This window comes from Salmo salar, chromosome ssa11 (assembly GCF_905237065.1).
Source record: "Salmo salar chromosome ssa11, Ssal_v3.1, whole genome shotgun sequence".
Classification (NCBI taxonomy): Eukaryota; Metazoa; Chordata; class Actinopteri; order Salmoniformes; family Salmonidae; genus Salmo; species Salmo salar.
Genome location: NC_059452.1, coordinates 71344991 through 71372025, shown reverse-complemented (window position 1 = coordinate 71372025; position 27035 = coordinate 71344991). Strand labels below are relative to the sequence as shown.

Sequence of the window (27035 nt, the reverse complement as noted above, 5' to 3'; positions counted from 1 at the left end):
AGTGTCTGCTCCAGGCAGGTGTGTGTGTGTCTGTCAGTCGGTCATCCGGGCTGTGTTAAGTTCACTTTACTAGAGATGTTCACTTTACATGTGGCGATTATTATGAGGCGTTCATAACAGCTCCTAAATTCGTAAATACCAGAATACAACTGGGAGAAATCCACTTAAACGCCACCGCAACTGGTAATTAGTAGTGGGAAACTTGTTTATCATCTCTGAGCTCCGACCTCTATTACATGCTGAACTCTGACATCACATACTAAGGGAATTACCTCGATAACAGCATTTTCAGAAGTTAAATGCAACAACAAAACATTATTTATGAAAAACAATATATCAATATGGTTTTTAACACTACAATTTGTTTGCGGCGTTCTCAAGTTGAAAGCACGTGAATGCACACAACTCTTTGCTCCCAGTTTACAAGTAGTACTTTCTGAGTATCCCAAAGCAGCATTAGTTATTGACTACTAACCTTGAATTGAGTACTCGGACCCATTCCTAACAATAAGTAAAAAATAAAATAATGACAGTAGTCTGGTCTTTGTGGTTCCTCCCCTGTATGTAGGTGAAAACAGAAACTTTAAATGTTCAGGCAAGTGGTCATAATCTTCGGGCAACCCCCCAAAAATCCTGACCTGCCTGATGGGCATGTGCCTTTCAGACTTTGGTTTAATGTCAATCCCTGCAGTGATGTGATTTCTCAGAACCATTTACCCCTATTCATATAATGTGACCTAAGTCCCAAGTCATTGTGAAAGTGAAGCTACTGATCCAGCAAGCCCTGTAAAAATGATAGATGAGCTTGTAATCAATTGCTATAGAATGTAAAAGGTGGGTAAGTCCAGAGATGAGCTAGCACATGTTTTACTGAGCTGGCATTCCCAGTAGACAGGAAAAACCATAGTAGAGGAATGGAAGAGGGAAGGTGAAATGAATGTAGAAAATAACAGTTAGGTAATACCAGGAACTGTGATGCAACAGGATGCGATCATGACATTTTGCCTACAGCCACCCAGGTATGTTAGTGTTGAGGGTGTGGCTGTAGCCAGTAGCCTTCCTGTCTGCCGGTTGGAACAGTGCTCAGCTGCAGTATAAAATACACACACATGAACAAGACACTCTCCGACTTTACACTGACTGACACACAGCTCAGGTGGATATTTGCCTGCTGGTGGTCTATTCAGGTGGGTTTTACCTGTTGGACCTTACCCCATAAGGGAAGAGAGCTCACTTCGTTCAGTGCTCTGATCCCCACTCTTTCTATTACATTGGACTTGTGTAGCACTTTGTGCACAATATAGCGGTACATTTGTCAAAGACTCGGACATAAACCCCCAGAGAGAAAGCAGGGGAAGACAGGAGCACGGGCACACTCCCAAGGGATAGGTAAAAATCTTGAGAGGAACCAGACTGCAACAACTTGACTGGGCCGTTGGTCTCTATATATTTGGACATGCCGCTGTGGAGACGGACAAATGCTGGCGATGAGGAGTGCAACCGGGCCGTGCTGGTCTCCGAGTCAAACTTTGACCATGGGGTGCCACTGGGCAGGAGGCCGGGGCAGAGAAAGACACCAAGAGACTCCACAGTGCCTTGACCAGACTGGGCTACAGGGTGGACATACACATGGACCTTAACGCTCAGGACGTTTACACACTCTTCAAAACTGGTAACACACATCTTATACACACACCCCTGCTACATATCAGCTCCAAAACAATAATAAATACTTTATAACCTGGTTTTATCAATGTTATCAAACTTATCAGAGTTGCTACATAATGTTATCAATTAGGGGAAGGTCACGGAGTCCACAGCAGCCCAGCACACAAAGCAATGGAAAACGTATACACACACATACAAACACACATATCATGTTCTCTTACCCAAAGTCCTAAAAGACTACGAAGATTTCAGATTCTGAGAAATTGTTAACTGTTCGTCTTCTGAAAACAGCCCGGCGCCAACAGAGATGGCCGCCTCGCTTGGCGTTCCTAGGAAACTATGCAGTATTTCATTTTTTTGATGTATTATTTCTTACATTGTTACCCCAGGAAATATTAGTTTTTATTACATACAGTCAGGAGGAATTTTTGGATATAAGAGCAATGTCAACTCACCAACATTACGACCAGGAATACGACTTTCCCGGAGCGGATCCTCTGTTTGGCCTACCACCGAGGACAATGGATTGGATCCCAGCCGGCGACCCAAAACAACGCGCCATAGAAGGGGCAGACGGAGCGGTCTGGTCAGGCTCCATAGACGGGCACATCGCGCACCGCTCCCGAGCATACTACTCGCCAATGTCCAGTCTCTTGACAACAAGGTAGACAAAATCCGAGCAAGGGTAGCATTCCAGAGAGACATCCGAGACTGTAACATTCTTTGTTTCACGGAAACATGGCTCACTCGAGGCACGCTATCTGAGTCGGTACAGCCACCTGGTTTCGTCACACATCGTGCCGACAGAAACAAGCATCTCTCTGGTAAGAAGAAGGGCGGGGGTGTATGCCTTATGATTAACGAGACGTGGTGTGATCATAACAACATACAGGAACTCAAGTCCTTTTGTTCACCTGACTTAGAATTCCTCACAATCAAATGCCAACCGCATTATCTACCAAGAGAATTCTCTTCGATCATAATCACTGTCATGTATATCCCCCCCCCAAGCAGACACATCGACGGCCCTGAAAGAACTTCATTGGACTCTATGTAAACTGGAAACCACATATCCTGAGGCTGCATTTATTGTAGCCGGGGATTTTAACAAGGCTAATCTGAAAACAAGGATATCGATTGTGCTGCCACGGCTGGCAAAACCCTAGACCACTGTTATTCTGACTTCCGCGACGCATATAAGGCCCTCCCCCGCCCCCCTTCGGAAAAGCTGATCACGACTCCATTTTGTTGCTCCCAGCCTATAGACAGAAACTAAAACAGGAAGCACCCGCACTCAGGTCTGTTCAACGCTGGTCTGACCAATCAGATTCCACGCTTAAAGATTGCTCCGATCACATGGACTGCGATATGTTCTGCATTGCGGCGAACAACAACATTGACGAATACGCTGATTCGGTGTGCAAGTTTATTAACAAGTGCATCGGTGATGTTGTACCCACAGCGTCTATTAAAACATTCCCCAACCAGAAACTGTGGATTGATGGCAGCATTCACGCAAAACTGAATGCGTGAACCACTGCTTTTAATCAGGGCAAGGTGACTGGAAACATGTCCGAATACAAACAGTGTAGCTATTCCCTCGCAAGGCAATCAAACAAGCTAAGCGTCAGTGCAGAGACAAAGTGGAGTCGCATTTCAATGGCTCAGACACGAGAGATATCTGGCAGGGTCTACAGTCAATCACAGACTACAAAAGAATAACCAGCCCCGTCGTGGATCACGATGCCTTGCGCCCAGACAGACTAAACAACTTTTTTGCTCGCTTTGAGGACAATAAGAGTGCCACTGACACGGCCCGCTACCAAAACCTGTGGGCTCTCCTTCACTGTAGCCAACGTGAGTAAAACATTTAAACGTGTTAACCCTCGCAAGGCTGCAGGCCCAGACGGCATCCCCGGCCGCGTCCTCAGAGCATGCGCAGACCAGCTGGCTGGTGTGTTTACAGACATATTCAATCAATCCTTATCCCAGTCTGCTGTCCCCACATGCTTCTTGAGGGCCACCATTGTTCCTGTTCCCAAGAAAGCTAAGGTAACTGAGCTAAATGACTACCGCCCTGTAGCACTCACTTCCGTCATCATGAAGTGCTTTGAGAGACTAGTCAAGGACCATATCACCTCCACCCTACCTGACACCCTAGACCCACTCCAATTTGCTTACCGCCCCTATAGGTCCACAGATGACGCAATCGCCATTACACTGCACACTGCCCTAACCCATCTGGACAAGAGGAATACCTATGTAAGAATGCTGCTCATCGATTACAGCTCAGCATTTAACACTATAGTACCCTCCAAACTCGTCATTAAGCTCGAGACCCTGGGCCTCGACCTCGCCCTGTGCAACTGGGTCCTGGACCTCCTGACGGGCCGACTTCAGGTGGTGAGGGTAGGAAACAACACCTCCACCCCGCTGATCCTCAACACTGGGTCCCCACAAGGGTGCGTTCTCAGCCCTCTCCTGTACTCCCTGTTCACCCACGACTGCGTGGCCATGCACGCCTCCAACTCAATCATCAAGTTTGCAGACGACACTACAGTGGTAGGCTTGATTACCAACAACGACGAGACGTCCTACAGGGAGGAGGTGTGGGCCCTCGAAGTGTGGTGTCAGGAAAATAACCTCACACTCAATGTCAACAAAACAAAGGAGATGATCATGGACTTCAGGAAACAGCAGAGGGAGCAGCCCCCTATCTACATCGGCGTACACATCACGGACAAATTGAAATGGTCCACCCACACAGACAGCGTGGTGAAGAAGGCGCAGCAGCTCTTCTTCAACCTCAGGAGGCTGAAGAAATTCGGCTTGTCACCAAAAACACTCACAAACTTTTACAGATGCACAATCGAGAGCATCCTGTCGGGCTGTATTACCGCCTGGTACGGCAGCTGCTCCGCCCATAACCGGAAGGGTCTCCAGAGGGTAGTGAGGTCTGCACAACGCATCACCGGGTGCAAACTACCTGCCCTCCAGGACATCTACACCACCCGATGTCACAGGAAGGCCAACAAGATCATCAAGGACAACAACCACCCGAGCCACTGCCTGTTCACCCCGCTATCATCCAAAAGGCGAGGTCAGTACAGGTGCATCAAAGCGGGGACCGAGAGACTGAAAAACAGATTCTATCTCAAGGCCATCAGACTGTTAAACAGCCATCACTAACATTGAGTGGCTGCTGCCAACATACTGACTCAACTCCAGCCACTTTAATAATGGAAACAATTATGTAATCAATTTATCACTACCCACTTTATATAATGTTTATATACCCTACATTACTCATCTCATATGTATATACTGTACGCTATTCCATCTACTGCATCTTGCCATCTTGATGTAATGTATCACTAGCCACTGTAAACAATGCCACTTCATATAATGTTTTCATGCCCTACATTACTCATCTCATATGTATATACTGTACTCTATACCATCTACTGCATCTTGCCATCTTGATGTAATGTATCACTAGCCACTGCATCTTGCCTATGCCGTTCGACCATCACTCATTTATATATTTTTATGTACATATTCGTATTCATTCCTTTACACTTGTGTGTATAAGGTAGTTGTTGTGGAATTGTTAGGTTATCTTCTCTAGGGTTTTGAAGTCCGAATTGAAGGCATGCCCATAGTAAACTGCCTGCTACTCAGGCTCAGAAGGTAGGATATGCATATTATTAGTAGATCTGGATAGAAAACACTCTGAAGTTTTTTAAACTGTTTGAATGATGTCTGTGAGTATAACAGAACTCATATGGCAGTGAAAAAACGGAGAAAAATTGTGTGGAATTCCACACAAAAAGATTTCCATACAAAAATTGTGGAAATCTGAGGTTTGTAGTTTTTCAAGTGATTGCCTATACAGCATACAGTGACTTAGGGTTCATTTTGCACTTCCTAAGGCTTCCACTAAATGTCAACAGTCTTTAGAATGTTGTTTCATGCTTCTACTGTGAATAGGGAGAGAATAAGAGCTCCTGGAAGTAGATGACAGAGAAAATGACATGAGCTCAGTGGCGCTCGCTCGCATGAGAGTTAGCTGTGTTCCTTTTCTTTTTTGAAGACAAAGGAATCGTCTGGTTGGAATATTATGGAAGATTTATGATAAAAAACATCCTAAAGATTGATTCTATACATCGTTTGACATGTTTCTACAAACTGTAGTATAACTTTTTTGACTTTTCGTCTGGACTTAGTAAGCGCGTGCCTTACATTTGGAATAGTGAACCTAACGCGCGAACAAAATGGAGGTATTTGGACATAAAGATTAACTTTATCGAACAAAATGAACATTTATTCTGGAACTGGGATTCCTGGGAGTGCATTCAGATGAAGATCATCAAAGGTAAGTGAATATTTATAATGTAATTTTTGTCATTTCTGTTGACTCCAAAATGGCGGGTATCTGTATGGCTTGTTTTGATATCTGAGCGCTGTACTCAGATTATTTCAAAATTTGCTTTCGCCATAAAGCTTTTTTGAAATCTGACACAGCGGTTGCATTAAGGAGAAGTGTATCTATAATTCTTTAATGTTATGGTTGCATTAAGGAGAAGTGTATCTATAATTCTTTGAATAACTGTTGAATATTTTATCAATGTTTATGATGAGTATTTATGTAAATTGATGTGCTCATTCACCAGAAGTTTTGGGAGGCAAAACATTTCTGAACATTACAGGCCAATGTAAAATGGGGTTTTTGGATATAAATATGAACTTTATCGAGCAAAACATACATGTATTGTGTAACATGAAGTCCTATGAGTGCCATCTGATGAAGATGATCAAAGGTTAGTGATTAATTTTAGCTGTATTTCTGTTTTTTGTGACGCCTCTCCTTGCTTGGAAAATGGCTGTGTGGTTTTTCTTGTCTCGGCGCTGTCCTAACATAATCTAATGTTATGCTTTCGCTGTAAAGCCTTTTTGAAATCGGACAATGTGGTTGGATTAACGAGAAGTGCATATTTAAAATGGGGTATAATAGTTGTATGTTTGAGAAATTTGAATTATGAGATGTTTGTTGTTTTGAATTTGCCGCCCTGCTATTTCACTGGCTGTTGAATAGTGTGTCCCGCGGGTGGGACGCTAGCATCCCACATACCCCAGAGAGGTTAAATTACTTGTTAGATATTACTGCATGGTCGGAACTAGAAGCACAAGCATTTCGCTACCCTTGCATTAACATCTGCTAACTATGTGTATGTGACAAATAAATTTGATTTGTTTTGACCCTAAAGATCCTTTGAAGTCAACACTGATTGATCTTGTTTTAACACATACACCAGAGAAATATGTTAAATATTGTTATTATACTGCTGCTCTTTAATTATTTGTTACTTTATCTCTTACTTTTTTTAAATGTATTTTTCTTAAAAGTGCATTGTTGGTTAAGGGCTTGTAAGTAAGCGTTTCACTGTAAGATTGTATTCGGCGCATGTGACAAATAACATTTGATTTGATTTGATTTCTACTGTTGTCTTTGCCCAAGACGTTAATGACCATTGCCCAGTTGTTTGTGTTAGAGATGTGAGAATACAAAAATCGAAGCCTTGTGTCATGACAAATAGGAACTTTAAAAACTTCAGTGAATAGGCTTTTTACAGGATCTTTATTTTAGTGAGCTTGATTGAATTTCAGCTTTCCCTGAACCTGATTTAGATTTACCTTTTTTGCAGATGTCTTCAATACTATTGTGGATAATCACGCTCCCTTTAAAAAATGAAGGGTTAAAGGTAGATTGAATTCCTGGTGCACTCCGGAATTATCAGAAGTCATTCATAAAAGAGATGATGCTTGGGTCAAGGCCAGGAACACAGGTTTAGGCCCAGACTGGAAAGCTTTTAAGCAACTGAGGAATCATTGTGTAAAAAAAAAAATCAGAAAGACAAAATCTGATTATTATGTAACTGCTCTTTTAGATTGTAATGGGAACCCGGCTAAATTCTGGAAAACTGTAAAATCCCTGAATAGTTCTACTTCCACCTCTCTGCCACAACAAATTAATTCAGACTCTCGAATCCTTGGTAAATGTACAACTTTGCTATTTTTTTATCGGAGAAATGTATTTTTAACGTAACCCAATCAGGGTTTAGGCCTGGCGTAGCATTATGACAGCAACCACTTTAATTGTTAATGATCTTGTCAACAGCTTTTGATACTGTTGGTCATGCTATTTTATTGACTAAGTTGTCCTTGATAGGCCTGAGCTCTGACGCCTGTTCATGGTTTCATGATTATCAGTGACAGAACTCAGGCCATCGAGATTGATGCGGTTTAGTCTGAATTTCTTGAAGTGCATGAAGGTGTACTACAGGGGTCGGTTTTGGGGCCTGTTCTCTATTTATATAAACATCACACGTCAATCTGTTAAAAATGGTACATTTCGTCTATATGCGGATGATAGCATTATGTATGTTATTGCCCTGACTGTTGGTCTGGCTGTGTCTAAACTACAGTCAGGTTTTATAGCTATGCAGGAATCCCTTGCTGATTTAAAACTTGTGCTTAATAGGGGCAAGACTATGTTCATGTTGTTTTTAAATTCTCGTAAGAACGTTTCAAATTACTTACATGTTCACTCTTTAGATGGTTCTCCGATTGAACGTTTTCCCGCGTATAAATACTTAGGCACTTGTATTTATATGGGTTAGATGTTTAAAAAACATAGATGAGCTGGTTAAGAAGCTAAAATTTAAAGTTGGCTTTTACTACAGAAACAGATCGTGCCTTTCTCTAAAAGGTAGGAAGCAGATTATTCAGTCAACCTTTTAATCTGTTCTTGACTATGGTGATATTATTTATCAAAGTGCAGCTGCACTACTGCTACTAAACCTTTGGATGCCATGTACCATAGTGCCCTTTGTTTTGTTACAGGTGACAGTTTTGATACCCATCACTGTATCCTGTATCAAAACGTTGGCTTAACTTCGCTAAAGACCTGTAGATCTCTACATTACTCCCAGGTGAAGCTGGTTGAGAGAATGCCAAGAGTGTGCAAAGCTGTTATCAAGGCAAAGGGCAGCTACTTTGAAGAATCTCAAATGTTTTGTTTAACACTTTTTTGCTTACTACATGATTCCATATGTGTTATTTCCTTGTTTTGATGTCTTAACTATTATTCTACAATGTAGAAAACAGTAAAAACATAGAAAAACCCTTGAATGAGTCGGTGTATCCAAACTTTTGACTGGTACTGTATACTGAACAAAAATATAAATGTAACATAAAATCATTTAAAAGATTTTACTGAATAGCCATTTTATTAACTGTTTAGCAGTCTAATAGCTTGGGGATAGAAGCTGTTAAGGAGCCTTTTGGACCTAGACTTGGAACTCCGGTAACGCTTGCCATGTGTAGGCAGAGAGAACAGTCTATGACTAGGGTGGCTGGAGTCTTTGAAAATGTTTAGGGCCTTCCTCTGACACCGCCTGGTATAGAGGTCCTGGATGGCAGGAAGCTTGGTCCCAGTGATGTTCTGTGCCGTACACACTACCCTCTGTAGCGCCTTGTGGTTGGATGCCGAGCAGTTGCCATACCAAGCAGTGATGCAACCAGTCAGGATGCTCAAGATGGTGCAGTTGTAGAACTTTTTGAAGATCTGAGGACCCATGCCAAATCTTTTCAGTCTCCTGAGGGGGAATAGGCATTGTCATGCCCTCTTCATGACTGTCTTAGTGTGTTTGGACCATGATAGTTTGTTATTGATGTGGACACCAAGGAACTTGGAGCTCTCGATCCGCTCCACTACAGCCCCGTCGATGTGAATGGGCTACAGACGTGAGTGCTACTGTGCGGTAGTCATTTAGGCAGGTTGCCTTGGCATTCTTAGGCACAGGGACTATGGTGGTCTGCTTGAAACATGTAGGTATTACAAACTCGGTCAGTGAGAGGTTGAAAATGTCAGTGAAGACACTTGCCAGTTGGTCAGCGCAGGCACTGAGTACGTATCCTGGTAACCCTTTGTAATCCGTAATTGTTTGCAAGCCCTGCCACATCCGAAGAGCGTCAGAGCCGGTGTAGTAGGATTCAATCTTAGTCCTTTATTGACGCTTTGCCTGTTTGATGGTTCGTCGGAGGACATAGCGGGATTTCTTATAAGCATCCGGATTAGTGTCCCGCTCCTTGAGTGGCAGCTCTAGCTCAGTGTGGATGTTGCCTCTAATCCATGGCTTCTGGTTGGGATATGTACTGTACGTATGGTCAATGTGGTGACTACGTCGTCGATGCACTTATTGATGAAGCCGGTGACTGATGTCGTATGCTCCTCAAAGCATTTGGATGAATCCCAAAACATATTCTAGCAAAACAGTCCTATATTGTGTATAATTTGTATTTTTAGATTGCATTATACAGGGCACATTTGTAAAAGAGACTTAGGTCTCAATATGTCTTCCCTGTCAAAATAAAGGTTAAATAAATATTAGGGAGGGGGGAGGCAGAGGAAAGATACTGTCATTCATTGTTATTAACAGTAAAAACCACAGGAGATGTGAAATATGTAAAGTGTGCAGACAGGATGAAACTATGACACACACACATACACACAGAGAGAGAGACATAATGTCCTAGTGATCCATGGCACAGTCCCGTACACACCTATTTAATAACTACTCTGCAAACATGCGCACACTGTGTTGTGGCCAGCAGACAGAAGGATGACTGATGGGTGAGCTAATTGTTAGTTGAAAGAGACTGTTTTGAGGAATCAAGTGCCACCATCATCACATGGCACAGCAGGAGATAGAATTTTCTAGTAGTCTTTTTTCTGCTAACCGGCACAGCCAGAGAGCTAGTCTAGTCCTCTCAAGGTTTTTTTCCTTTTAGGGAGTTTTTACTTGCCACTGTGTTGCTGCTTGCTCTTAGTGGGTCTAGGCCAATAAAGCATTTTCTGACCCAAAAATGTATAAATGAATACAATTTGATTAATTGATGTAGTGATTGATTGCAGAGAGCGAGCAGCCGGTGAAAGAGTGCTTCCTGGCAGTGCTATCATCTCACGGGGAGGAGGGCTGTGTGTTCGGGGCGGACGGAATGCCGGTTAGACTGTCCCACATCTTCTCCTGCTTCAACAACACACACATGGAGGGAAAGATCAAACTGTTTTTCATCCAGGTCAGTACCATCATCACCACACCCACAACAATGAGGTCAGTCATTCAATCAGTCAGTGATAATAATCAATAGTAATCATCTTTCTCTCTCTCTCTCTAGGCGTGTCGTGGGGGTGAGCTGGATGATGGGGTGACAGTGGAGACGGATTCAGCAGGAAGTGACATCATTGAGGACACCTTGTCTCAATACCTGTCCATCCCCATGGATACGGCAGTTATGTACGCCACCGCACCAGGTTACGGGGCGTTCATGCACCCTCTGGGGGCCGTCTTCCTCCAGACATTCTGCATCCTATTGGAGGAGGAAGGGGGTGGTGCCCTGGAACTGACACGCCTTCTGACACGCCTTTCCCATCGTGTGGCCTTCTGCTTCGAGGCCAAAGGTCGTCTGCTGGGGGGGAAAAAGGAAATGCCTTGCTTCCTATCACGACTGACCAGAGAGGTGTTCCCATTTGCCGTGCCCGGAAGGAGGGCGTGGCCAATGGATTTTCTGCCGCAACATTCGTCAACCCAGAGTACAACAGACCTTACAAACATTATATAAGCTAAACCCAAAGCCTTTGTTAGATCTGAAGAGAACGGTCTCTCCCGGATTGTTAGGCTTGACTCTTGCTCTGTCAGCTAGTACAGTTGACTTTGAGTGTTGTTGGTCAGAGGGTTGTGAGTTCGTGCCTAGGTTGGGATGGAATTTCCACTCTGTTACGTTTGTGTGCATGAAATAAAAATAACATTGTGAAGATCAGACGTGTGGATGCAGGAACAGATCAGGTGTTGATGGTTTCATCATAAAGTAGATTATCATGGCCCCTGTCCTCTACAAACTAATGCATCTTAAAATATCCTAGAAAATGAAAGGTATACTACACATCGAGTCTTGTTTCTTTCATTAAAATGGCTACCTATCGCTTAGCTTCTACTGCTATGCTCTTATTTGAAACAATTTAATGTAAGTTGAGTGTGCTAAAAACTACCTTGAGGAAAGTGTCTGATATATTTTTTCATTGACTGATATGTTCAAGGTATTTTTTTGTATTGTAACTAAGACAAATTAGTTTATTTCTGAGTTATGGCTCTGACTGGGCTGATGCAGGGTGTAAGTTGAAGATACAGCCAAATTTGAGTACCTCTGCTGTAGAGGAATGAGGAGCACCAGCCCAGGTACACTAACATATTAAACCCACTTATGTGTAGGTGGGCAGGTGAGGAAGACATACTGAGCTGTTGGAAGGACTAAGGGCATTTCCCCTGACAGGTAAGGTGACAGAGGAACACATATGAGTGCCTGTCACGCTAGACACAACCTGAAACACTGTACTTACCAAAACACAACACACTGATAAACCACATGAAAACCTACCACATACCAGGGTTGGTGTAAATTCCATTTCAATTCAGAAAGTACATTGTGATGGCAGGCAGCCTAGTGGTTAAAAGCATTGAGCAATAACCGAAAGGTCGGCGATTAAAAATCTGTCTGCGCCTTGAGCAAGGTACTTATCCCTAATTGCTCCTGTAGGTCGATCTGGATAAGTGTCTGCTAAAATGCCAACGCTTTTCAATTAGGAACATTTGGATTGATTTCGGAGTTGACAAATTTAAATGGAATCGACCCCAACCCTGCCACACATTATTGATTCATTGCTTATAAAATTGTGCTTCTGAGCTATCACTTTTCACTCTAAAGATTCATTTACAGTAAGCGGCGTTCCTTCAGGAAGCAGATCAGACACCGAACTGAAAGTTTAATAGAGCAAACATGTCACAACACATAACCAGTTTACCCAGGGATGGTACAGGGACACCCAAACTGGTCCGGGGCGCACACATACCCAAATTATGCAAAGCCCTGCTTAGATTGTAAGACGATCATAGAGGATTAAATTAGTCCGATAGTTTCTGCAACATATTGGGTGTTTCTGGAGCACACCCAGTTACTGCACTTTGTAGTTTGTTTATCGTAGCAATAAAGATTGAGTTAAGGAAACATGTTCTTGGACAAAGACCATATCTAAACCGTGTTACTTCTGCTGGTCAAACATTTGATTTGTTTGTTAAGAAACGACTAGCTTCAATGATGAGATCCATTGAAGTTGCCTTGAGTTCATATCAAAGACCATCCTACCAAAGGCAAAGACCACACAGGAACAGAAACACACAGATACGGACAAAGACACGTTTCAGAAATAAGTAGGTGTTTATTATCAACAAAGACTCAGTCATACAGGAGAGGGGGGATTTATAAAAGAATAGGGGAGGGAGGGAGAACAGATCTGCACTCATTACCAAAGACAGAAATTATTACTTTGATCTATTTTTCTTTAAAAAATGTGCCTTTACATTTTTGTATTTCATACAAGTAACAAATTGGACAAATTCATCAAAAAAAGGTAATATTCTACAATGACTAAAAATATGCTTGGTTTCATGACGACAAGTTAAAAAAAGAGGTGGTCAAATATTGACCAATAATTGTTTTCTTTTCATACTAATATAAAACCAGTTCTACTATCTAGAAAAGGTTAAAAAAAGTTTATTTACAAACAACAAAAAATAAGCAAAAAAATAAAAAGAGTAGGAAAGAGTTGATCCTAATCCGAAGGCAACAGGGGCTATTGGTTATTGCAGGCTTTTCCCCCAGCCCAGCACATGATTCAGCTAACCAACTAATCATGATCTTCATTTAAACCACTTCAAATTGGGTGTATTGCTGCTCTGGAGCTAAAACCCGCAAGGAGTCGTTCACCCCTGCCCAGAGTAGAGTAGAGTACTCTCCTATCCACTGATACAGGGTCAGATAGTTTTTCATCCCATCCATGAATATGGATAGACTGCATAAAGGATCTGGGGGTAGTGTAATGCTTACGGTTAGGGAAAATCTGATCCTAGATCAGTGGTTAGGGGTAGCGTAATGCTTAAGGTTAGGACTGGGCATAGCAAAATTGTATCCTAGATCTGTGGTTAGCGTCTTTGGGTTTCAATGATTATTTCTGGTGACAAGGGAGAGAGGCTGGGACTGGAGCATGGCATGATGGGAGCTCATCGTCGATTGGTGGATGGAGGTGGTAGGGGCTAAGCCAGAGGCGAAGGGGATTGGTCCAGTAAGGAGCGGCGGAGTCTGGTTACTGGATGAGCTCATGTGGGGAGAAAAGGGGGGATGAGAGGAAGAGGATTGAGATGAAGTAGTCTTAGTGGTGAAGGGCAGGTGTGTGTGAGTGAACAAGTGTGGGTGTGTATGCGACTGGATGTGGGTGTAAGTCTGACCATGTGTCTCCCTGTGCGAGTGTGGGCGAGGGGGTTTGGTGGTGAGGGAGAGCGGCTGGACCTGCTCGGGATGTGTGTGCTCAGAGTGAGAGTGTGTGTGTTCAGTGTGTGTGGGTGCAGGAGCAGCAGGGGAGGCCAGAGCAGTGGTGGGCGTGGCTGGAGAGTCCAGGGAGGAGGCGGGACTAGCCTGGGACAGGTGTGTGTGTGTCAGGTGTGTGTGAGAAACACTGGGCCTTTCCTGAGTTCCATACGACACACATGACTTCTTGGGCTGTGGAGAGAAGTGCTCTGGAGAGACAAAATAAAACACTGATCAGTCTTTGCCGTTAGTTTCCAGTAATGTAAAAAAATATATAGTTTGGTCACTTCTCATGTTCTCATAATTCTCTGGTCTTGGAGGTCGCTTACCCTCTGGAGCAGCAGACTGGGTGTGTGTTATTTGTCCATCTGGAGCAGTCTCTGGCCTGCCATCTCTCTTCCTCTTCTTTCTCTTCCCCTGCACACAAACAACCAATCACATCACACCCTCCATCTCACAGCAACCAATCACACTTACTCTCAAAGCAACCAATCAAATCACTACAAAATGTTTACTATAGTACTTACGTAGTTGTCTCTAGCTGACCATCCAGGGTAGAGTTGGGAATGTAGCTGTCTCTCTTTGCGGGCCATATCGTAGTATTTTGACTGCTCCTCACGAGATAGAGAGTGCCACTGTAGACACACACACACAGGGTTAACACATACTCCCTTCTGGAGCATAGGCCATCGACAAGAGTTTTCAGTATGAACACACCCATTGTATAATCCTCCAAAGAAAGACAGTGTGCAAGCACACGCTGCCACTTACCCTGCGTCCCAGTATCTGGTTGATGGCAGCGCTCTCCTTCAGCGTGCACTCTGCCACCACCTTGGGTCTCTGCTCCTTCATGTACAGCATAAAGGCGTTCAGAGGCTTCTTCACATGGGGCTTCTTCTCCTCCTCTTTCTCTCTGTCCCCCATGGATACGCCACACCTACACACACCAGAGACAGTCAGTGAGTCAGCAAGAGGTGTTAACATGTGTGTGATAGAAAGATGTGCGTGTTTGCTTACCCGTGACGGTTGCCGTCTCTTGGTTCCTGTTTGATCGCCGTGGAAACGATGGCAGGGTGAGGGACAGACGTCTGCAGGGACGGGACCATGTGGGGCGAGAAACGACTGGCCACCAAGCTGTCAATCACACACACAGGTCCATAAAGCATAAATACCATTTGAAATGACATGATTGTATTTATTAGAGCAGAGGTTCTCAAAGTAAGTCCACGCAGGAACTGCAAAGTGGGTCCGGGGCAAGAGCTCAAAATATAATGATCAATAAATATATATTTTTTTAATGAATATTACTAATAATCGACAAAACACATTTTGACCAAGGGATTCGTATAATAAGTCGAGGGAGCAATACAATTGTATTAATCTTCAGTTGATGTTGTTAACTTCTTTGGGATAGGGGGCAGTATTTTCACGACTGGATAAAAAACGTACCCGATTTAATCTGGTTACTACTCCTGCCCAGAAACTAGAATATGCATATAATTAGTAGATTTGGATAGAAAACACTAAAGCTTCTAAAACTGTTCGAATGGTGTCTGAGTATAACAGAACTCATATGGCAGGCCAAAACCTGAGAAGATTCCATACAGGAAGTGCCCTGTCTGACAATTTGTTGTCCTTCTGTTGCATCTCTTTCGAAAATACAGCATCTGTGCTGTAACGTGACATTTTCTAAGGCTTCCATTGGCTCTCTAAAGCCGCCAGAAAGTGGAATGGGGTGTCTGCTGTCTCTGGGCAAAGAACAGCAGGCGAATTTGTGAGTGGTCAGCCTGGGGACAGTGAGACAGAGGCGCGTTCACGAGACTAGTCCATTTTCTTCTTTCAGCCTTTGAATGAATACAACGTTGCCCAGTTGGAATATTATCGCTATTATACGAGAAAAAAAAAAAAAAAATAAAAATCGCATAAAAATTGATTTTAAACAGCGTTTGACATGCTTCTAAGTACGGTAATGGAATATTTTGCATTTCTTTGTCATGAAATGCGCTCGTGCGTCACCCTTCGGATAGTGACCTGAACGCACGAACAAAACGGAGCTATTCGAATATAACTATGGATTATTTGGAACCAAAACAACATTTGTTGTTGAAGTAGAAGTCCTGGGAGTGCATTCTGACGAAGAACAACAAAGGTAATCCAATTTTTCTTATAGTAATTCTGAGTTTAGGTTGTCCCAAACTTGGTGGGTGTCAAATTAGCTAGCCGTGATGGCCGAGCTATGTACTCAGAATATCGCAAAATGTGCTTTCGCCGAAAAGCTATTTTAAAATCGGACATAGCGATTGCATAAAGGAGTTCTGTATCTATAATTCTTAAAATAATTGTTATGTATTTTGTGAACGTTTATCGTGAGTAATTTAGTAAATTCACCGGAAGTTTTCGGTGGGTATGCTAGTTCTGAACATCACATGCTAATGTAAAAAGCTGGTTTTTGATATAAATATGAACTTGATTGAACAAAACATGCATGTGTTGTATAACATAATGTCCTAGGAGTGTCATCTGATGAAGATCAAAGGTTAGTGCTGCTTTTAGCTGTGTTTTGGGTATTTGTGATGCATGCTAGTTGCTTGGAAATGGCTGTGTGGTTTTTTGTGTCCATGTACTCTCCTAACATAATCTAATGTTTTGCTTTCGCTGTAAAGCCTTTTGGAAATCGGACAATGTGGTTCGATTCAGGAGAAGTGTATCTATAAAATGGTGTAAAATAGTCCTGTTTGAGAACTTTGAATTATGTTTGAGAACTTTGACATTTTGTGGTTTTAAAATATGGCACTCTGATTTGTCACTGGCTGTTGAATAGTGTGGGACCATTTCGTCCCACCTCCCCTAGAGAGGTTAACCCTGGGCAACATGGACCAGGGAGGCTCACAGGGGGATATAGGTATCCACAGCACTCCACCAATTACCCATTATCCAACTCAATACTTCTTGTATTTAATTTAAGCTTAAAAAAAAAAAAAGAATGCTACGTTTTCTCTCTGCGTTATGGCAAATTGTGTAGAATTCTAGGATATTAGCTTTAATGCGGCAACAACATAAATCTCTGCCCCATGACAAATTGTGTAGAAAATTAGCTTGAACACTGCAACATTTTCTCACAGATGCCAAAAGGCAGGCCTTTAAAAATGTTCTTTCCCAGGGCCCGACACTTGGTTCGTCCGGCCACGCACTGCCGAAGTCATAGTAAAAATCCTTCTATGGTATTTTTATCTCACTCAAGTTGTTCTAAATTATGAGGGGGTCCCTGATGAATTTTCTATTTCAAAAGGGTCCAGGCCACAAACAGTTTGAGAGCCCTTGCTTTACAAATATAAGTCCAGTCTCTATAGTACTAAGTCTCCAAAGCAGTAATACATGGATGTGTGAGAGTGATTAGGTGAGCTGTACCTGGACATAGAAGAGTTCATGGCGAGAGCTGCAGGGTAGGATGGTCTAAACCCCCCCGCTGGAATACCGTACATAGACTGGCCCGGCCTGGAAACAAAGAGAGAGAGGGGAAACAGTGTCACTTGTGTTGCAACAGCATTCGTTCGGCTAGAAATTGTTAGCAAAATAAACTAAACAATCATTGTGTCCATCACAAGATGGTGAATGTGAGTGTGTGACTCACAGCCAGCCCAAAGGATGTGTCATGTGTCCCATGCCTCCAGGAGAGAGAGGGTAGTAGGGGGAGAGCTCTGCTGGGTGGTGAGTGCGGGGAAGACCTGGAGAGGGTGGAGAAGGACAGCGGAGAAAGAGTAACACACATATACATACACACACAGTTAAAGTCAGAAGTTTACATACACCTTAGCGAAATACATTTAAACTCAGTTTTTCACAATTCCTGACATTTAATTCTAGTAAAAATGCCATCTTAGGTTAGTTAGGATCACCACTTTATTTTAACCTGTTAGGGCTAGGGGGCAGCATTTGCACGTCTGGATAAAAAAAATGTACCCGATTTAATCTGGTTACTAATCCTACCCAGTAACTAGAATATGCATATACTTATTATATATGGATAGAAAACACCCTAAAGTTTCTAAAACTGTTTGAATGGTGTCTGTGAGTATAACAGAACTCATTTGGCAGGCAAAACCCTGAGACATTTTCTGACAGGAAGTGGATACCTGATGTGTTGTATTACCTTTAAACCTATCCCATTGAAAAACACAGGGGCTGAGGAATATTTTGGCACTTCCTATTGCTTCCACTAGATGTCACCAGCCTTTACAAAGTGTTTTGAGTCTTCTGGAGGGAGATCTGACCGAACAAGAGCCATGGAACGATGATGGCCCATTAGACACCTGGCGCGCGAGTTCATGTTGGGTACCCTCGTTCCAATACGTTATAAAAGAGTATGCATTCGTCCACCTTGAATATTATTCATGTTCTGGTTAAAAAGGCCCTAATGATTTATGCTATACAACGTTTGACATGTTTGAACGAACGTAAATATATTTTTTCCCCTCGTTCATGACGAGAAGTCCGGCTGGCTTACATCATGTGCTAACGAGACGGAGATTTTTGGACATAAATGATGAGCTTTTTTGAACAAAACTACATTCGTTATGGACCTGTGATACCTGGAAGTGACATCTGATGAAGAGAATCAAAGGTAATGGATTATTTACATAGTATTTTCGATTTTAGATCTCCCCAACATGACGTCTAGTCTGTATCGCAACGCGTATTTTTCTGGGCGCAGTGCTCAGATTATTGCAAAGTGTGATTTCCCAGTAAGGTTATTTTTAAATCTGGCAAGTTGATTGCGTTCAAGAGATGTAAATCTATAATTCTTTAAATGACAATATAATATTTTACCAATGTTTTCTAATTTTAATTATTTAATTTGTGATGCTGACTTGACTGCCGGTTATTGGAGGGAAACGATTTCCTCAACATCAATGCCATAGTAAAACGCTGTTTTTGGATATAAATATGAACTTGATAGAACTAAAAATGCATGCATTGTCTAACATAATGTCCTAGGAGTGTCATCTGATGGAGATTGTAAAAGGTTAGTGCATCATTTTAGCTGGTTTTATGGTTTTGGTGACCCTGTCTTTGACTTGACAAAACATTACACACAACTCTTGTAAATGTACTGTCCTAACATACTCTAAATTTATGCTTTCGCCGTAAAACCTTTTTGAAATCGTAAAACGTGGTTAGATTAAGGAGATGTTTATCTTTCAAATGGTGTAACATAGTTGTATGTTTGAAAATTTTTAATTTTGACATTTATTTGGATTCAAATTTGCCGCTCTTGAAATGCACCTGCTGTTGATGGAGTGCACCACGGGTGGCACGCTAGCGTCCCACCTAGCCCATAGAGGTTAAGAATGTGAAATGTCAGAATAATAGTCGAGAGTATCATTCATTTCTTTCATCACATTCCCAGTGGGTCAGAAGTTTAAATACACTCAATTAGTATTTGGTATCATTGCCTTTAAATTGTTTTACCTGTTTTGGAGAGTGGTTTTTGTTCGGAATTTCAGATGACTGACGTGGCCAAAGTAAACTTGCTGTTACTCAGGCCCAGTAGCAAAGATATGCATATACTTGGTAGCATTAGATAGAAAACCCTCTGAAGTTTCTAAAACTGTTACAATGTCTATGAGTATAACAGAACTGATATGGCATGCGAAAACCCGAGGAAAATCCATCCGGATATTAAATTGAGGTCAGAGTCCATTTCAGTGCTTGCCTATGGGAAATAGAAATAGATAGGACCCATATTGCAGTTCCTATGGCTTCCACTAGATATCAGTCTTTAGAAAGGGTTTCAGGCTTGTTTTTTGAAAAATGAACAAGTAGTTGGAAGAACTACAAGGTGTCTCATTAGAAAAGTGGTCTTGTTGAACATTCCATTGTACATATGATCGTTTATTTAGATATTAGAGTACCTGAGGATTAACTAGAAACATCGTTTGACTTGTTTGGACGAACTTCACTGGTAACTCTTTGGATTCGTTTGTATGCATGTTGAACAAGTGGATTACTGAGATCAATAAAGGACTTTACCGAACACAACGACCATTCATTGTGTCGTTGGGACCCCTGGGATTGCAAACAGAGGAAGATCCTCAAAAGTAAGTGATTTATTTAACCACCATTTGTGATGGTTGAAAAAGTATTTGTGTGGGGCGCTGTCCTCAGATAATCGCATGGTATGCTTTCGCCGTAAAGCCTTGAAATCTGACAACGCGGTTGTATTAACAAGAAGTTAAGCTTTAAATTATGTATGACACCTTATATTACGATTTTTGTATTTTCTGCTCTGCAATTTCACCAGATGTTGTCGTAGGTGTCCCGCTAGTGGTTCATGCGCCAAAAAAGGTTAACTTGTAAGTGAGTAAGATTTGTAGGACTCCTTGCTCGCACACGCTTTTTCAGTTCTGCCCACAAATATTCTATAGTATTGAGGTCTGGGCTTTGTGATGGCCACTCCAATACCTTGACTTTGTTGTCCTTAAGCCATTTTGCCACAACTTTGGAAGTATGCTTGGAGTCATTGTCCATTTGGAAGACCCATTTGCGACCAAGCTTTAACTTCCTGACTGATGTCTTGAGATGTTGCTTCAATATATCCACACCATTTTCCTACCTCATGCCATTTATTTTGTAAAGGGCACCAGTCACTCCTGCAGCAAAGCACCCTCACAACATGATGCTGCCTCCCACATACTTCATGGTTGGGGTGGTGTTCTTCAGCTGGCAAGCCTCTCCCTTTTTCCTCCAAACATAACGATGGTCATTATGACCAAACAGTTCTATTTTTGTTTAATCCGACCAGAGGACATGTCTCCAAAAAGTACAATCTTAGTCCCCATGTGCAGTTGCAAACCGTAGTCTGGCTTTTTATGGCGGTTTTGGAGCAGTGGCTTCTTCCTTGCTGAGCGGTATGTCGATATAGGACTCGTTTTACTGTGGATATAGATACTTTTGTACCCGTTTCCTCCAGCATCTTCACAAGGTCCTTTGCTGTTGTTCTGGGATTGATTTGCACTTTTCGCACCAAAGTACTTTCATCTCTAGGAGACAGAATGCGTCTCCTTCCTGAGCGGTATGATGGCTGCGTGGTGCCATGGTGTTTATACTTGCGTACTATTGTTTGTACAGATGAACATGGTACCTTCAGGCATTTGGAAATTGCTCCCAAGGATGAACTAGACTTGTGGATGTCTACAACTTTTTCCTGAGATCTTGGCTGATTTATTTTGATTTTCCCATGATGTCAAGCAAAGAGGCAGTGAGTTTGAAGGTAGGCCGTGAAATGCATCCACAGGTACACCTCCAATTGATTCAAATGATGTAAATTAGCCTATCAGAAGCTTCTAAAGCCATGACATAATTTTCTGAAATTTTCCAAGCTGTTAAAAGGCACAGTCAACTTAGTGTATGTAAACTTCTAACCCACGAATTGTGATAGTGAATTATAAGTGAAATAATCTGTCTGTAAACAATTGTTGGAAAAATAAACTTGTGTCATGCACAAAGTAGATGTTCTAACCGACTTGCCAAAACTATAGTTTGTTAACAAGAAATTTGTGGAGTGGTTGAAAAACAAGTTAATGAATCCAACCTAAGTGTATGTAAACTTTCGACTTCAACTGTATGCATGTATGTATGTATACACACACATATATACACACACACACATCCATTGTTACAGAGAGACTAGCGAGAAGGATGAGGAGGTTCCATACCTGTGTCAGGTGAGAGGTGAGGAGGGGGTGTCCGCGGGGGGAAGGGGTCTGGACTGTAGGACAGGAGGGGAGAGAAGGGGGGCAGATGACCGTGCTGCACCACTGGTACCTTATTGGACTAGAGAGGAGAGAGCGAGAGGGATGAGAGCAAGAGATTAGGAACAGAGGAAAGTTCATACTGTTTCTGGTCACAAGGATTAACAGTTTCTCCCCAAGGTGGAATTTTCACTACATTGCGCATGCATATCGGGATATTATTTTTGACAATACATCATATAGTTTTGACAATATCACAATATTATTTGCCTGTGCTCCATCTTTTTAAATAGGAATCCACTTTTTTTTTTACATGACTGACCAGAACTTGTTATCTCATGACTCTCGTCCCTCTACAGCAGACATACAGTAAGCAATATGTTTGGAACATTGAATCACAATAAATCAGTATCGTGAGAATCGCAATACATTTTGTATTGACACCTAAGTATCGTGATAATATCGTAGCGTCCAGTCCCTGGCAATTCCCAGCCCTACTGTACAATGCCTTAAAATCTACACATGAGCCTAAGGGCTAGGGTTGTTTCTGGGTAGGGCCTCTCAGTCTGACTATCAATGACAGGGGATCAGTCCTCCATGGCAGAGCAGGTCTTTCCACACACACACACACACAGGAACACAATCCCGCTCATCTCATACACACTCACTCCACCGGTCTTATAGACACACACACACCGAGGTGTGAAAGTCCTGTGTCTCCGGGCGGATTAACACTATTCAGCTTGAACATTCCAGTGTCTGTCTGCAGCGAGTTTGAGGGAGGTCAGGAGGGTGTGTGTGTAAGCCTGGAGAGGGTGAAGGAGGTCAGGAGTCAGGTCACCTGAGTGCTTTGTGCGTGTGTGCGCATGGGGGGCGGGAGCACTCTAGGAGACAATCTAAATGGCTTATACTAGCAGTGCAGGGTTACATACTCAGGTAAGTTTTGTAAGAAAGACCAGATACTTAGCAAGAAGCTAGCTTGAGCAACAGTTGGCCTTTTAGATGTCAGTCAGGATGTTTTAATTTTATTTAAACTTAGCTAGGCAAGTCCATTAAGAACAAATTATTTACAATGAGGGCCTACCCGGAACAAACCCTCCCCTAACGACGCTGGGCCAATTGTGCTCCGACCATTGTCACTGCATGGTGGCTAGATTGTGAAGCACGCACACACAACGGCTGGGCAATATGGCAAAAATATATCACAATATTTTTTCAGTGTGGTGGTATTTTATGTTTTTGAACAATATTAAAAAGGCACTCGCACATCTGAGCAATCTTTTTGCAGGTGCCTGGCAACAGTTGAAACAGGATGAAGGAAAAAGGAAACCGCACACTGCTCTTGATAGTATCACTGATATTTAATAAGCTTACGTATCGGCCTCACGGCCTTCGTCAGAGCTTTTGTGAATTTTTTTAAATCAGGAAGGAAAAATAAATAAGTGCTACCAAACATAATATGCATTTCACAAACACTACAAAAGTGTATAAATAAGATGTTTGTGAAATGCATATTGTTATGTTTGGTAGCACTTATTTATTTTTCCTTTGCCTCCAACCCCTTTCCATGCATGGAACGGATGTGGGTGGGGCCATACTTAAGCTTATTAAATATCAGTGATACTATCAAGAGCAGTGTGTGGTTTCCTTTTTCCTTCATGTTTTTGAACAATAAAACGCTCCACATTTGCTTTATGGGTAAGGAGTGCATGACGATAAGGTGGAAACAAATAGATTATTCTAAGTGATTTCAATGGCTCTCTCTCTTCTGAATGTTTTATACTTTTCAAATTTCAGTATTTTCATCCATTTCCTACACTCATTTGAGACAATTTCCACACTGCCACATAGGGCTGCACGATATGGGCAAAGATCTAGGCCGTATTTTTTTAAACAAATATTGCAATTGCGATTTAGATCAAAACACTTGGGGGAAATGTTCAAATCATGGAAATAGCAAGGTAAGTAAGTATTTCACTGTTTATCCACACCAGTTGATTACAAAGCATGTGACAAATACATTTTGATTTGTTTATTCTAATTCTATAAAGTTAGAATATAAGTGGGCACTTCGAATACAGTGTTTGACATGACAAATAAAAAAAAGACGGAGTAGTTGTGACAGGGTAGGAACCAAAGTGTTGGTCAGTGTTTCCTAGGGGACCGTATAACCTTCGGTTACATTAAAATGTTATCTTAGCTACGTCATTTAGCCTGTTTAGGATAGGGGGCAGTATTGACACGGCTGGATAAAAAACGTACCCGATTTAATCTGGTTACCACTCCTACCCAGTAACTAGAATATGCATATACTTATTACATATGGATAGAAAACACCCTAAAGTTTCTAAAACTGTTTGAATGGTGTCTGTGAGTATAACAGAACTCATTTGGCAGGCAAAAACCTGACAAGGTTTCAGGCAGGAAGTGGCCTGTCTGACAAGGTGTCGTTCTTCTTGTCTCTGTTTATTGAAGAGTGAGGATCTTAGCTGTCCCGTGACACTTCCTACGGCTGCCATAGGGTCTCAGAAGGCGGCAAAAAGCTGAATCGTGGCTTTGCAGGCTCTGGCTGAAACAAAGTAGCGCGTTTGGGTAGTGGCTGGTTACAGTACTGTGAGACTCAGGCACGTGCCCGCGTCGACCGAAAGCTTTGTTTACTTTCCTCAGTTTAGCTAAATGGACATTCCTGGTCGGAATATTATCGCTTTTTTACGAGAAAAATGGCATAAAAATGGATTTTAAACAGCGGTTGACATGCCTCGAAGTACGGTAATGGAATATTTAGATTTTTTTGTCACGAATTGCGCCATGCGCACGACCCTGATTTACCATTTCAGATAGTGTCTGGGACGCATCGAACAAAACGCCGCTATTCGGATATAACGATGGATTATTTTGGACCAAACCAACATTTGTTATTGAAGTAGCAGTCCTGGGAGTGCATTCTGACGAAGACAACAAAAGGTAATCAAACTTTTATAATAGTAAATATGATTATGGTGAGTGCTAAACTTGCCGGGTGTCTAAATAGCTAGCCCGTGATGCCTGGGCTATGTACTTAGAATATTGCAAAATGTGCTTTCACCAAAAAGCTATTTTAAAATCGGACATATCGAGTGCATAGAGGAGGTCTGTATCTATAATTCTTAAAATAATTGTTATGCTTTTTGTGAACGTTTATCGTGAGTAATTTAGTAAAATGTTAGCGAATTCCTCCGGAGGTTTGCGGGGGGTATGCTAGTTCTGAACGTCACATGCTAATGTAAAAAGCTGTTTTTTTATATAAATATGAACTTGATTGAACAAAACATGCATGTATTGTATAACATAATGTCCTAGGGTTGTCATCTGATGAAGATCATCAAAGGTTAGTACTGCATTTAGCTGTCTTCTGGGTTTATGTGACATTATATGCTAGCTTGAAAAATGGGTGTCTGATTATTTCTGGCTTGGTACTCTGCTGACATAATCTAATGTTTTGCTTTCGTTGTAAAGCCTTTTTGAAATCGGACAGTGTGGTTAGATTAACGAGAGTCTTGTCTTTGAATAGCTGTGAAATAGTCATATGTTTGAGAAATTGAAGTAATAGGATTTTTAAGGTTTTGAAAATCGCGCAACAGGCTTAAAGTGGCTGTTACGTAGGTGGGACGAATTCGTCCCGCCTAGCCCAGAGAGGTTAGCTAACATTCATGCTTTGCCTATTGCCCTTTGATTTTGAAGAAACATGCTGATTTAGGCCTACACCAACCATCACTAGTACAAGGCTATATTAGCTATCTACATTTGCTCTGACTCAGTAGATTTATTAGCTAGCTAGTTAGCCAGACATCTAACTATGATTAGCGTTAGTCTCAAAAACAATACATTTTTGCCACAACATGCTAAGACAAACTCGCTGTTTGCAGACAGTAAGATACACAAACAAAGTGTAATTATAGAACGCTTGTAGATTTATATTTAGTAAACTGGAAATCAGCATCTTGTTGCATGTGCTGCATTGGCCATGCAAACTGAACACAACAACGGCACGCTCCTTGAGTGACAGGGGTGGGGGCTTGGTCTGTGTAGAAAGTGGCATGGAGAGAGAGAAAGGGAGAGGAGCGAGACGTCTCAAGTTGCGGAGTAAACTATATTAAATGGACGCTACACACAGCGGAGTAGCGTATCACATGTAACAAACCAAACATTGAAAAAAATGTTATAGAAGGTTAAGTAAAAACTTAAACTGGTCCATGCATCAATACCGGTATAGTAAAATACGGTATACCGACCAGCCCTAAGACACACACCCACCATGTGAGCGGAGGAGGTGGAGCGAGGGTCTTTTAAAGCAGAGGTTCCAGGAACATCCAGCATGGGCCACTTCATCTGTAAATACTGGAGAGAGAAAGACAAAGGAATGGGGAGAGAGAGAATTAAAAGATTTAAAGACTGCGTGCGAACAATTAAGCACCACACAAAAAAAATGTAATTTTATGGACAAAACAACATATCATGAAATGGGTACAGCTGGTAGGATGTGAGTGCATTACAGTGTGAGAGGTGAGAGCGAGAAGTGAATTCCGATGACTCTCCACATGGGTCCTGGTCGGATTACTTTCTGCAGACATCTGGTGAGTGTATCAGTCAGACTCCAGATGTACGTCTCTCTGCATGAAGGTTTATGTGTGGGAGCGCATTCGTTTAGAAAAGCAGCGGGTGCACACACACACGGGCTTTTAACGTAGGGCACAACCGCTCAGCGGTCAGTCACCACCCCAAGGTGGTGAGACAGGAAGGAAGAAGGGATAAGATATAGGGCTAAAAATGGACATGGCAATATAGAGTAGAAAAGGGGAGAGCGTCGGGGAATGTGTGTCAGGGTTGTGGTATAATGTTCACAGCAGACCAACATGCTACGTCGAGTCGCTGACTTTCAGTTGAGGAAAGAAACAAGAGCACACGCACGTCATGAATAAGGGTCCCATTGTGTGGCAGGTCAAATAAAACTCAAATAATGAGGACCACAAGTACATAATAAGTGTTTGCCTGTGCAGGGAGTGTGTTCACTGCACACGGAGAAAGTGTAGGCCCTGTGTGTGTGTGTGAGTGAGAGAGGGAGAGTGGGGCTGAGCGCACACACACACACACCAGCCT

The 27035-nt window shown here is 42.2% G+C and overlaps 2 protein-coding genes across 3 annotated transcripts in view; one reads left to right on the top strand and one right to left on the bottom strand.

Moving 5' to 3' along the window:
- Positions 1–973: 973 nt before the first annotated feature.
- Positions 974–11717, top strand: LOC106563110 (caspase-7). Its single transcript, XM_014128334.2, is given in 4 exon segments — positions 974–1562; positions 1565–1672; positions 10646–10809; positions 10909–11717. Coding segments are annotated over 4 exon segments (822 nt in total). The 5' UTR covers positions 974–1456; the 3' UTR covers positions 11353–11717.
- Positions 11718–12983: 1266 nt separating this feature from the next.
- tcf7l1a (transcription factor 7 like 1a) overlaps positions 12984–27035 on the bottom strand; it is a 27475-nt gene continuing 13423 nt past the window's right edge. For both annotated transcript variants that reach the window (XM_014128276.2, XM_014128277.2), the window contains exons 4-12: positions 26193–26276; positions 21864–21981; positions 17780–17873; positions 17557–17643; positions 15166–15282; positions 14920–15085; positions 14676–14783; positions 14478–14565; positions 12984–14357 (exon numbers count right to left, since the gene is read on the bottom strand). In XM_014128276.2, coding sequence (XP_013983751.1) covers positions 13783–14357; positions 14478–14565; positions 14676–14783; positions 14920–15085; positions 15166–15282; positions 17557–17643; positions 17780–17873; positions 21864–21981; positions 26193–26276 — 1437 coding nt within the window. In that variant the 3' untranslated portion in view covers positions 12984–13782. The remainder of the gene's footprint in view (positions 14358–14477; positions 14566–14675; positions 14784–14919; positions 15086–15165; positions 15283–17556; positions 17644–17779; positions 17874–21863; positions 21982–26192; positions 26277–27035) is intronic.